The sequence below is a fragment of the Panthera onca genome, chromosome X, assembly GCF_046562875.1.
Source record: "Panthera onca isolate mPanOnc1 chromosome X, mPanOnc1 haplotype 2, whole genome shotgun sequence".
NCBI classification, from domain to species: domain Eukaryota; kingdom Metazoa; phylum Chordata; class Mammalia; order Carnivora; family Felidae; genus Panthera; species Panthera onca.
Genome location: NC_138357.1, coordinates 59,705,208 through 59,719,765, shown reverse-complemented (window position 1 = coordinate 59,719,765; position 14,558 = coordinate 59,705,208). Strand labels below are relative to the sequence as shown.

The 14,558-nt window shown below is 32.6% G+C and overlaps 1 protein-coding gene across 1 annotated transcript in view; it reads right to left on the bottom strand.

Annotated features, from left to right (window-relative positions):
• The window catches only part of HDX (highly divergent homeobox), a 173,457-nt gene that overhangs the window by 134,974 nt on the left and 23,925 nt on the right, over positions 1 to 14,558 (bottom strand). Inside the window, exon 2 of the mRNA XM_081794323.1 lies at positions 5,910 to 6,056. Coding sequence (XP_081650449.1) covers positions 5,910 to 6,056 — 147 coding nt within the window. The remainder of the gene's footprint in view (positions 1 to 5,909; positions 6,057 to 14,558) is intronic.

Sequence of the window (14,558 nt, the reverse complement as noted above, 5' to 3'; positions counted from 1 at the left end):
AATACTGCTTGGCAATGAGAAAGAATGAAATCTGGCCATTTGCAGCAACATGGATGGAACTGGAGGGTGTTAGGCTGAGTGAAATAAGCCAGGCAGAGAAAGACAGATACCATATGTTTTCACTCATATGTGTATCTTGAGAAACTTAACAGAAGACCATGGGGTTGGGGAAGGGGAAAAAAAGTTACAGAGAGGGAGGGAGGCAAACCATAAGAGACTCTTAAGGACTGAGAACAAACTAAGGGTAGATGGGGGTGGAGGAGAGGGGAAAATGGGTGATGGGCAGGAAGGAGGGATGTTGGGATGAGCACTGGGTGTTGTATGGAAACCAATCTGACAATAAATTATATTAATAAATAAATAAATAAAATAAAAATAAAAGCAATTTTCTACTAGAGACAGCAACACTTTGTCACAAGTTGCAAATATTTTTCCCACTTTGTCATTAATTCATGGTAGTTATTTCCCTCTTTATACTTTACATACCAAATAACATTTTTTTTTAATGTTTATTTATTTTTGAGACAGAGACAGAGCATGAGCAGGGGGGGTATAGAGAGAGGGAGACACAGAATCCGAAGCAGGCTTCAGGCTCTGAGCTGTCAGCACAGAGCCCAATGCGGGGCTGGAACCCACCAACCACGAGGTCATGACCTGAGCCATAGTCGGACGCTCAACCAACAGAGCCACTCAGGCGCCCCACATACCAAATTTTATATAGTGAGTGTATATTATTTTTATAAATGAAAAAAAATATCATTAATAAAAATAATGTAAGGGGTTGGCATTTAGTATTTGATTACAAAATATGCACTTTTATATAAGTGATTTGTTGTAACAATCTAGTATTATACTGAATTATGATTATGCAATAAGAAATATGTAATAAGAAATATTACATTCCCTAATGTGATCAGCAAACTTCATAATTATTTCAAAATACATACCATACTATAAACTACCAAAACACTTTAATCTATTATGAATTAAAGAAAAAATAAGTAAGTGAAAACATTAAATCAACTAGCCTTGCACAAACATGGTGCAGGGTATACTTGGTTAACTTTTAGGTGATTTGTTTTTGAAGACCACAAAAATTACTCAGTTCTTAATGTTTATACAATCTACATTAAAGTTTCTATAATACTATAAATAACTTTTTTTAAATTTTTTTGTTTATTTTTTGAGAAACAGCAAGCCACGGGTGGGAGCAGAGAGAGAGGGAGAGATAAATCCCAAACAGGCTCCATACTGTCAGTGCCAAGCCTGACATGGGGCTTGAACTCACGAACAGTGAGAGCATGACCAAAGTTGAAACCAAGAGTCGGGCGCTTAACCAACTGAACCACCCAGGCACCCCTAGAATACCATAAATAAAAGCTAACATGTATTGGATCCTCACTATGTGTTTACATATATATTGGCTTCTTTGATTATTTTCCTAATTGTATAAATAAAAACACTGATGTTCAGAAATATTAGGTAGCTTATAGAAGGATATCCTGTCAGCAAGTGGCAGGGGAAGGATTCAAAATAAATTTCACTTGACCTCAAAGCACATTCTCCTTCCACTATGGCAAGAAACTCCTGAAATTTTCATCTTTCTTGGCCATTTTACTTTTATAATTAGTATTTTTCTAACAAGGAAAGTATTCCAGAGATGTAGATGCTCTACTTTGCTTCACATGAGGCTGTCGGATTTTTAAACTCACTATTATTTAGTTTTACTGAATAGCAGAGGTGTAAACTACAAGCAGAATGACAAATATAAATATCAAAGGAGAATGAAAAGGATTTAGAGTAGAAAAATGAAGGGATTTAAAGTATATACTCAAAAGAAATATTTAAATAGAAACATTTTTGGACAAATATAATTTCAGTGTATGGTTCAAAAAGGTGAATTTTACAAATGTTAAAAATAAGTTACTGTGTGGCTTTTTAAGTATGAAAAGTGTGCATATGAAGAATTATGCATTTGTTCATAATTTTTACAAAAATTTATAAGAATTACATTTTAAGTCTTTCAGTGGGAAAGCATAGTGAATTTGTAAAATTTAAATTCAAGAACTATTACATCTGGAAGGCAGCTCTGGGCAATATTTCTAAGAAAACAAATAAATGTTCTCATTACTATAAATACCTTAATACAGGAAGTTTAAGAATGATCTTAGTGTATTGCAAATTTATGGCTTATTTTAATAGTTTTACTGTTCATTATATATATTATACATAGAAATATGTACATATACCATATACAGTTGCGTATAGAGTTTATTAGATATTTATATTATGAACCCCTCGAAAAAGTAAAATGTAGTAGAATATCATGTGCATATGAAGATTAGCTAGCTAACAAACTCACTTGTCAAGAACACAGCCAACATAGATATCACAAGATACATGTACCTTACTAAAAGCACAACCCTTGCCCTTAAAACACACTTTCTTCTATTTTATACATGATTTCACCAAATCTAGTATTCTAATATATAGCAAATTAGAAATTAAAAAAAGTGGGCAGAACATTGGTATAGAGATTGCAATTAGAGGCAACTTGATGCCACCAAAACTAAGAATGCCCATGAAATTTTGCTCACCAAAAATAAGAAAGAACATAACAGAATTAATGTGAGAAATAATTAAATGCTTTGGGGTACTTTAGTGAAGAAGAAAATCACCCCATATAGCTTACCATGTAGTGAGCAGTATTATTTTATACCACAGTACAATAATTCATTTCCATAATGAAACTCTGGGTCAAAAAGTAAGGTTTCATATTTTCAATATTTTCCATTGAAGTTAAAGTAGGAAAGTGTATACTTAAGAAATATTTTTAAAATTCTGAAAATAAATTTATTGCCTGAGCATTCCCAATAACTGAATTAAATTTTACTTAAAGTTATTCAGTTACAGGATACAAAATTTACCAATGCTTATAGGCTATAAATTATTCTCATTCAAAATGACTCATTGGAGAAAGAGAAAATAATGGATCAAACAAAACTGATATGATGAGAATTTGGGAAAACTAACAAAACAATACTACAGAAAGAACAAAAGAATGAAAGAAAGGAAGGAAGGAAGGAAGGTGAAAGAAAGAAGAAAGAGAAAGAAAGAAAGAAAGAAAGAAAGAAAGAAAGAAAGAAAGAAAGAAAGAAAAAGACATTAGGTCACCAATTCTTGGTGTCCATAAAATTCTCTTTCAGTTCTCTCTTTGAAATTCACGGTCTCCAAACGGGGTTTTTTTTTTGTTTGTTTTTGTTTTTTTCTACATACCTCCTTCTTTGGTTTCCCTGTTCCATTACTCTACTATTTATTTTTTGCATGGACCTAACCTTTTAAGTTCATTTTACATTGGGATCAGGTTCTTAGTACTATGGGATTTGAGGGGTTTTTTGAGGAAAACACAACAAATACTATATTAAAAATAATAAAGAAAAGTCTCTTTCAAGTAGAATATTGGAGTAAGATATTGAAGGCAGGGGAGGTCATGGAATGATGAGTCTATAAACAACTTCTTTCTCCTCAGATGGGAAAAAGCAACCAAAATTGTGTTGGAATTTAGATTAGGAAGACTGAATTTCTGTACAATTTACACTCTTCTAGACAAAAAGAATCTGTTTTACACAATTACTTAAAACTTAATATTTTACTTGTAAGCTTACAATCTAGGAATTTACTTCTCTCATTCTCATTGTTTTAGATTCCATACCATTTGGAGCATAAATATAAATCTTTGTATTTCAGCACTCTCAATATACAAGTACAATCAAATAAGTTATTAGAGGAAGATTGCAATAACAAATTGGAAATATGAAAGGTAACATAGTCCACAAAGCAGCTGTTTGAGAAGCCTTTTCACTTTAAAGTAATGATAAAATAGAAGGAAAAAAGGAAAAAGTTACTCCAAGAAAAAAAAGAGTTTGTACTTATAAAATGCAATCTCATCAATCTGAAATATTACCCATTTATCCTTTCTAAGGCAATTAAACATTTTTCTCTGAGGTTTACTAAAGGGAAATAAAGATTTGAATTTACTAAAAGGACAACCTTGACCTTAAAACATACTTTCTCTCGGGGTGCCTCGATGGCTCAGTTAAGCGTCAGACTTCTGCCTAGGTCATGATCTCATAGTTCCTGAGTTCCAGCCCTGTTTTGTGCTCTCTGCTGACAGCTCAGACCCCGGAGCCTGTTTCACATTCTGTGTCTGGGTCTCTTTCTCTGCCCTTCCCCCACTCATTCTCTGTCTCTCTCTGTCTCTCTCTCAAAAATAAATATTTTTAAAAAATTAATAAAAAACATACTTTCTCTCATTTTATACACAATTTTACCAAATCTGGTACAAAAAAACATTAAATAGTCTGGGGTTCTATCAAAGAAAATCAAGCTGTAAATTCAAGTAGGGAATTCAGAGCTACCAATAGGACTATTTCTAGTTCTTACAGAAATCAGAATAAGATGGTTGATCTCATCAGATAAAAAACAGCTATCCTGTGATATTTCCATCCTATAATTTAGGAGTTCAAAGGTGAATACATCTTCTAGTCGTTAAAAAAATAGATTTTCCAAAGAATTCTGCTTATCAAGAGATTTTTATCTTTAGGGTCTTTTGAAGGGTCCTCCAAAAGAAAAATGGACTTAAAAACAGGTGTGCTTTTCTTTGCCAAATTAGCTTAATGAATGACAAGAGATGGAAAGTTGCCAATCTTTGAATTCCTAAGGTATCTTTGAATTCCTACGTGTTTGTAGCATATTCAGACAAACATGAAAGGACCTATAGAATCTGTGACTAGTTCTGTTAGATTTATCCCTTGCCTCCTCTCTATCACCTTCTCATTGCCATTCACAGAAGTTTAGGGGCTCTGATTTATTTTATTTTATTTTATTTTGTATGCATTTCTTTTATTATAATTTTTTAATATTAAATTTATTGTCAAATTGGTTTCCATACAACACCCAGTGTTCATCCCAACAGGTGCCCTCTTCAATGCCCATCTCCCACTTTCCCCTCCCTCCCACCCCCCATCAACCCTCAGCTTATCAGTTTTTAAGAGTCTCTTATGGTTTGGCTCCCTCCCTCTCTAACTTTTTTTTTTCCTTCCCCTCCCCCATGGTCTTCCGTTAAGTTTCTCAGGATCCACATAAGAGTGAAAACATATGGTATCTGTCTTTCTCTGTATGACTTATTTCACTTAGCTTAACACTCTCCGGTTCCATCCATGGGGCTCTGATTTTTACAACTGAATAACTATGGTTGTGATAATGGAAAATTTCCTCCCTGAGATTTCTTGTTCCTTACACATTAGGTAACCCATTAAAATGCATGTATTTTACTTAGAAAAAAGGGGGCGGTATTCATTAAAAAGGCCAGGTTTTCCTAAAAAGACAAAAATGCTGAAATTAAAAATGCCTAATGACAAACCTTCTCTACTGCGTCACCACAACAACTGTTATTGTTACGGGCTAACAGCTAGTTAATAAAGCTAAAGTACTGACATTTTCAGCTGTGAAAAAAGGGCCTGATGAAAAAAATTCAAGTACACGAAGAAAATATGCTAGGTACACAATAGTCCCTTGGTAGATGCCTGTTTTACTGATACCATTTTGGTGGGTTATGTCCAGATTAATTCTGGGATTAAAGCAGGCATAGGATGAACAAGTAATCTTAAATGTATTCATTAGCTCAAAGGACTGGGATTTTTTTAGAGGTATGTTTACAATGCAAAAGTCTTAGTGTTCTCAAGGTGTTTACAGAAACACATACTAAATGATTACTTCTTTTTTTTTAAAGTAGTATTTTTACACCAGGAAAATGAAACTGTTTATAAAGTTAATGACTTCACTCTATGAAGCAATTATCACTTACAATAAAAAGCTATAAATTCAAGAGTTAAGACCTCAATACTTACCCTGACTACACTGAAGTCCAGCTTAGTCTCCTGTGCACACTGTAATATGAGCTGAAAGCAATTTTTACTTTGATTTGTCATTCCATTTTCGTAATAACGCTGTAAAATCCTTTGTTGTTCTACAGTAAATACAGAACGCAGATTCATCTAAAAATAAAAGAAGATACTCTGAAAATTGGAATAAAAATTGGGTATACGCAAAATTTGTATGCTTTTGTTTTTTTGATAAAGTTTCAGTGCTTTGAAGCTGCAAGATTCATTTAAGTGAACTAATTCCCAGCAATGGGCAATAATTTGTGTGCTAAAGGGAGAAAGTTATAACAGAAAATTATATATAATGAAAACACTTATTAAATTTGTTCCTCAAAACTAAGGAAAAAATAAAAGAAAGAGAGAGAGGAAAACCTTTATCTAGTTAGTGTCAGTCCATGGGGAAATAAAGGTTCTTTCAAAGAAATAAATATTTATGTCTAGTAAAGACAGAAATGGTGGTGCCCATACATTCATGGTCAATTATCAACAGAAACACTCACTGTTCTTTGTCAAACAAGGCATCTGACATATGTCTTACAACCAGAAACTATGGTCTGAAACAAAGGGGTGCTTTTATTTTTCCTCTTTCTTGAATAAAGGGGTTCATTTTATATATTAAAACAGAACCTCTCTTTAAAAGCTTAAAAATAAACAAAGTGTTGGTGACTAAAAATATCTTTGCTTTAGGCAATACTAACAAAAATAATTATTTTTAATCATGATAGATTATAAATCAAAATTCAAAATCATGTGAATTTTACTAAAAACAAACCATCTAAAAACTACATACTTTTAATTAAATTGACACCATCATAATTATACAAGAGAAATGTTAATAATGCATTTTATCCTTCCTATAAATATGCAATGCGTTTAATATTAAGAGAAAACAACCTGTGAATCCCACAAATAAAAGGCAATGCAAACTCTTTTTTTTTTCTTTTAAAGAGGATGAATTCTAGTAGTGCATTTTATAAAGAACTCTTGTAATTACATTAAGGCAACTTCAGGTTCTTATTAAAAGTGGTCACACTGAAATTGTTATTCCTAAAAGTTTACAGAAAGAACATCCTTTCTAAGGAAATTGCCCCTTCAAAATTAGGAAAATAGCAACAACAAAAGCACTATAAGCCAAACCAAACAGAAATCATTCTAGTATACTGGATATGGAAACAATCTAGTAAATTGACATGTAAATAAAAATAATTTTCTTTCTTCTGGATATGTTGAACAATAAGGCAGTCTCACAAAGAAATTAAAAACAGTCATATAGGCATCTATTGCTATTTGTATACCTGACTTTTTTCCATCTTCCTATCTAATGTTAAGAAATCTAATTAGATAAAATCAGATGTAGAGAGGACACAGGAAAGATGGAGTAGAGTTTCTCCCTGAAACTTTCAGGAACAACAACAACTCCACTAACTTTCTGAAGGGGATCTGATTCTGCAATGTAACCAAACTTTCAAGGATGTTTGGACCAGAGGGTAGTGATGGTATCCATCAAAGCAACATTTGCTATCATGGCTGTCAGCTTTCAGAGCAATGTGAAATTCCTTCTCCTAAATAATTCAGCTAGTCAGGAGAGGAACCAGAAGGTAGAGGGCAACTACCTAAAATATGTTAGCTGGTATGGATTTAGAAGCAAGGTATTTTGGAATGAGTTCTGAGGAGGGACATAAACTTCAATTCACTAATGTGTAATCAGGGTAATGGCTCTGATCCTTCTCTGAAGTGCTATAACCACAAAAATAAAAATTCCTAGAATGCAAGATATGGGTGATCCTCAAGTGTGATGATAACTGCTGTAAAATTTAGGCATGTTTTCCTATTGGCTGGCTACAACTGTTAAATTTACTCAAGTATGATATAAGCATTAAAAAGCATAGCAGGTTCTTCCTCACTTATACCAATAGCCAAATGTAGATCTGAGTACTAAACAGACTCCTGGAGTCTACAATTCTGCCAACGAACAATGCTATGACCCTTCTGGTTTTTCCCTTAAACTCATAGCAATAGCAAGAAGGCCACTTTGATCAGGAGATCTAATGTTTTTTCTTTCAAATTATAGGACATTCATTATTTATCACAACAACTAGATAAAGGCTTATCTGCAAAATAACTTGTCATAATCTTTATGTACCCTAGTTATCTTGGTCTATTAAGTGGCAAGATATTGAATGACTGCATAGCCAAAGTTACTAATCATTTACACAAAAATCAGGAAAAGAGTTGTAAAAACCTTCATTTTAAAAGTTGGGTTCTTATTTATGTGCAAATAAAATGGCAAGCAACTGTCTTCGTGGAAATTGAGGTCTGTTGGGTTGAAGTAGGGAGGGTAACTGAATTAAGGGATTAAATACTGAAATAACAAGTAATTTAGCTTTACCCCAGGATTTCCTAATCTAATACTCTGCAATGTGCCACTCACTCAGCAAATGCCAGCCCATAGGAATGAGATGACCTGTATTCTACATTTAGCTCCACTGTGGACTATTAAGTAAATCACTTAATTTCTATGAGCCTCTATTACCTAGTTTGTAAAATGCTAGAATATATGACATGTTCTACCTACCAGTCTGGGTTTTTACAAATAATTTACAATATGTAAATTCATTTTCTTAAGTTGTAAAACATGTTACAGTTGTAACATATTTATATTTTTAAATATGAGTGGGCCCTTCAACTTATTTATCATATTCAGGTATGGGATTTCTCAGGTTGCTCTCAGCTTTATGATTCAGTTGTTTAATGAAGATCCTTAGCCATTGAAAGGATTATGCTCAATACCTTCTATTCAAAGAAGCAGAGCAATGAGTAAAATGTTTTAAATTTATTGCTTCAGGAGTACTTGAAAAATGAATCTTCTAAGAATGAATTCCCTTTAGCAGTTCCTCATTGCTTAGGCCATATTTTCACATGGAAACATCTCAGATGAATTGCTACATAACATTGTCCTTACATATCTGATTTCATATATAAAGCCAGCTCTAATAATGCCCTAATAATGTCTTAACTAGTTAAATCATTTGAAAAGTACTAAAAAATTTTACTGATAAGTAATCATTCTCAGAAAACTGATTCTAAAGATGGATTGAGTCCATAACATCATCACCAAGTCAAATATAACACATTCTTTCCAACATTAAAATTAGAATTTTAGATAAACCACTGATTTTTTTGTTTGTTTGCAAAGAGTTCTGCCTGGGTTAATAAAACACTTTGAATGTCTTTAATTTGGCCAATATGTCTCTATTAGCATTGTTCTTCTTATTCATTATTATTATTATTCACTTTTAAATTTATATATAGTAAATTTCACTCTTTTTGATATACAGTTTTAAGAGTTAAGACAAACATATGCAGTAATGAAACCACCACCACAACCAAGATACAAAACAGATCCCTCACTCCAAAAAAAAAAAAGCTCCCTTATACTGCTTCTTTATAAATAATTCTCCAGCCACCCCAGCCCCAGCAGCAACTAATCTGGTTCTATAATAATAACTTTTGAAGAATGCTATATAAATGGAATAATAGAGTATGTATTCCTCTTAGACTAATATCTTCCACTTAGCATAATGCATTTGAGATTTATCTGTGTTGTATCAGTAGTTTTCTCCTTTTTATTGCAGAGTAGTATTACATTGCATGAAATGTACCACAGTTTATCCATTCATCCACTGGAGGACATTTGAGATATTCCAAGTTCTTGGCTATTATTAATAAAGTCAATAAAAACATTTGTATACAGGTTTTTGTCTGCAAATGTCTTTCCATTTCTCTTGAATAAATACCTAGGAGTGGGATTTCATATGATAAGTATATGTTTAACTTTATAAAAAACTACTAAACAGTTTTCAAAAGTGACTGTAAAACTTTGCTTTTCACACCAGTATTCTATGTGTTTCAGTTTTTTCACATACTCACCAGCATTTATTGTCATTAGATATTTTAAAAATTAAATACAACTGCACTTATAATCCAGCAATTTCATTACTAGGCATTTACCCAAATAATACAAAAATACTAATGAAGGGATACATACACGCCCATGTTTATAGCAGTATTATCTACAATATCCAAATTATGGATCAGTCCATCGACTGATGAATGGATAAAAAGGTTGTGGTATAAATATTCAATAGAATATTACTCAACCACAAAAAGGAATTAAATCTTGCCATATGCAATGACATAGATGGAGCAAGTGAGTATTATGTTGAGCAAAATAAGTCAGTCAGAGAAACACAAATACCACATGACTTCACTCATATGTGAAACTTAAGAAACAAAATAAATAAGCCAAGGCTAAAAAAAAAAGAGAGGGAGGCAAACCAAGAAACTATAGAGAGTTCTATATAGTTAGAGAGTAGTATAGTTAAGAGAGTTAGTTCTCTTAACTATAGAGAACAAACTGATAGTTAACCGAGAGGAGGTGGGTGGCGGGCTGGGTAAAACAGGTGATGGGGATTAGGAAGTGCACTGGTGATGAGCACCAGGTGTCATATGAAGTGTTGAATCACTAAATTATACATGTGAAACTAATATTACACTGCAGTTCAACAGGAGTTTAAATAAAAACTTAAAAAAATAACAAATAAATAAATAAAAATTAGCCATTCTAATAGGTGTATAATCATATGTTATTATTGTGGTTTTAATTTGTATTTCCCTAGTGAGTAATGAATTTAAGCATTTTTAATATGCTTATTTTCCATCTACATATCTACTTTGTAGAACTATCCAAATATTTTGCAAATTTTTAATTGGATTTTTTTCTATTTTTTACTGAGTTTTTAGGAATCATTACATATTCTACATACAAGTCTTTTGTCAGAAATATGATTTGTAAACATTTTCTCCCTGCTAGTAGCTTGTCCATATTTTATTAAAATAAATTGTATTTCAAAAAAAATATTGTGAATTTCACAGTAAAGTTTTTTAATCTTGATGAAGCCCAATTTATCACTGTTTTTTTTTTCTTTTACAGATTGTGCTTTTGTTTTTAGTGTTATATCTGATAAACCTTTGTCTAGCACAAGGTCACAGAAATTGTTCCCATGTTTTCTTCTAGCAGTTTCATATTTTTCCATTTCACAATTAGGTTTATGGTCCGTTTTGAGATCACCTTTGTAGAGGTGTGAAGTACAGGTCAGTTTTGTGAGCTTTTTTTTCTGGCTATGGATATTTAATTATTCCAGCACCATTATTTGAAGAAAATTTTTATTGAATTGCTTTTTCATCTTTGTCAAAAATCAATGGACTATATATATCTGTGGGTCTATTTTGGGACAATCTTTTCTGTTCCATTGATCTATGTGTCCATTCTTTCATCAAAACCACACTGTCTTAATTATTGTAGCTTTACAGTGAGTCTTTTTTAATTTAAGCAGAGCTGACATATTAGTTTCAAGTGTACAACGATTCAACAATTACATACATTATAAAATGCTTACCACAAGAAGTGTAGTAAACATGTGTCATCACACACTTATCACAATATTATTTACTATAATCCCTAAGCTATACTTTTCAGCCACATGCCTTATTTATTTTATAACTGGAAGTTTGTACTTACTTCCTTTCACTCATTTTGCCTGTCGCCCATCCTCCTCCCCTCTGGTAACCACTAGTTTGTTCTCAATATTTATGAGTCCTTTCTAATTTTATTGTTGTTGTTTGTTAATTTGTTTTGTTTTTTAGATTCTACATATAAGTGAAATTATGGCATTTGTCTATCTCAGTCTGATGTATTTCACTTAACATAATATGTTCTAGGTCCATCCATGTTTTCACAAATGACAAGATTTAATTATTTTTATGGCTGAGTAATATTCCATTGTGTATATATACTACATCTTCTTTATTTATTCATCTATCAATGATACTTGGGTCACTTCCATATCTAGCCACAGCAATCAGGGAAGAAAAAGAAATAAAAGACATCCACAGTGGTAAAGAAGAAGCTAAAATGCCACTATTTGCAGACAGTATAATATTATACATATAAAACTCTAAAGAATCCACAAAAAACTACTGTAAGTAACAAATGAATTCAGTCAAATTGCATGATACAAAATTAATATCCATAAATGGACTGCATTTCTATATACTAATAACAAAGTAGCAGAAAGAGAAATTAAGAAAACAATTTCATTTACAATTGCCCCAAAAGAATAAAATACCTAGGAATAAACTTATCCGAGGAAGTGAAGGATCTGCACTCAGAAAACTATAAAGCACATATGAAAGAAACTGAAGGGGGAGGCACGTGGGTGGCTCAGTCGGTTAAGCAACCAACTTCAGCTCATGTCATGATCTCACAGTCTGTGAGTTTGAGCCCCACATAGGGCTGTGTGCTGGCAGTTCAGAGCCTGGAGCCTGCTTTGGATTGTGTGTCTCCCTTTCTCTCTGCCCCTCCCCACTCGCACTCTGTCTCTTTCTGTCTCTCGAAAATGAATAAATGTTAAAAAATAAATAAGAAGAACCTAAAGGGGACACAAACAAATGGACATATTCCATTCTCATTGATTGGAAGAACTAATATTGCTAAAATGTTTATATTACCCAAAGAAATCTACAGATTCAATAAAATCCCTATCAAAATACCAATAGAGTTTTCTGCAGACCTATAATAAATAGTACTAAAATTTTTATGGAACCTCAGAGACCCTGAACAGCCAAAGCAACCTTAAGAAATAACAATAATGGTGAAGCTATCACAATTCCATATTTCAAGGTATAGAACAAAGCTGTAGTCATCAAAATAGTATGGAACAGAAACAAATAAATAAATGAAACAAAATATAGAGCCCCAAAATAAACTCACACTTATGTGGTCTATTAATCTATGATAAAAGAGGAAAGAATATATATTAAGGAAAAGAGAGTCTCTTCAATAAATGGTTATGGGAAATCTGGACAGCTACATGCAAAAGAATAAAACTGGACCACTTTCTTACACTTTACACAAAATAAACTAAAAAAAAAAAAAAACTAAAGAACTAAATGGGAGACATGAAACCATAAAAATCCTAGAAGAGAACATAGGAAGTAATGTCTTTGACACTGGCAGTGGCAATACTTTTCTAGACATGTTCTCCATGCAAAGGAAACAAAAGGAAAAACATATTACTGGGATCACATAAGAATAAAAGTTTTTGCACAATGAAGGAAAACATCAATAAAACAAAAACGCGCCTTACTGAATGGGAGAAGATATTTGCAAATGATATATCCAATAGGGGATTAATATCCAAAATACATAAATAACTTATACAACTCAACACCAATAAAACAAATATTCCTCCAGTTGCTTTTAATATTTTATTTTTTCTCTAGTATGTATTCAAGTTGACTAACTTTTTCTTCTGCTGTGGTTAATCTGCTGTCAAAAACATCCAGTGCATTTGTCATTTTATGTACTTTATTTTGTCTCTAGAATTCAATTTGGATCTTTTAATAAATCATTTTCTTTTGCATCAGGCTTGTGCTTTCCTCTACCTTCTTTTTTTATTTAAATTTTATTTAACATACCATGCAATATTGGTTTCAGGAGTGGAATTCAGTGATTCATCACTTACATACAACACCCAGTGTCATCACAATTGCCCTCCTTAATACCCAACATGCATCTAGCCCATCCCCTGCCCACATCCCCTCCATCAACCCTCAGTTTGTTCTCTATGGTTTTTGCCCTCCTTCCACCCATAGTTTGTTCTCTATCATTAAGGGTCTCATGTGGTTTGTTTTCCTTTCTTCTCTTCCCCCTACATTCCCATATGCTGATTTGTTTTGTTTCTTAAATTCCACATGATTGAAATCATATGGTATTTGTCTTTCTCTGATTGACCTATTTCAGTTACCATAATACATTCTAGCTCAATCCACATCATTGCAAATGGCAAGATTTCACTCTTTTTGATGGCTGAGTAATATTCCATTGTTTATGTGTGTGTGTGTGTGTGTGTGTGTGTGTGTGTACCATATATACATATATGTGGTATACATATATACCACATCTTCACATCTTCTTTATCCATTCATCAGTTGATAGACATTTGTTTAGGCTCTCTCCATAGTTTGGCTATTGTTGATAATGCTGCTATAAACATTGGGGATGCATGTACCCCTTTCCTGGCTACCTATTTGAACATAGAGAATACAGTTATCACAGATGTTTAAATATTCTTCTTTACTAATTCTATAATCTATTATTTTCATTCTGTTTTATAAATGCCTTTTCACCACACTAAACCTCTATTTACTATTGCTTGCCAGGCATAGTAGTTTTTCATTTATTGGTAGATATTGTGCAGTTTCTTATTGGGTACTGGATGTTTTTGTATTCTTTAAATAATTTTGGGCTTTTTTTCTGGGATATATTTATGTTACTTGAAATTTTTTTTTCTTTTAAGGTTTCATTATGTTAGGCACGTCAAGAATTGCCTATAGTTCAGAGCTAATTTGTCCCATTACTGAGTCAATATCCTTTTTAGGACCTGCCTAGGTGCTCCATAAATATGAGGTTTTCCAGTCTGGCTGTTGAAACATAAACACTTTTGGGTCCTATGTGAGCTCTGAGAACTGTTTGCTTTTTCTTTACTAGTGGTT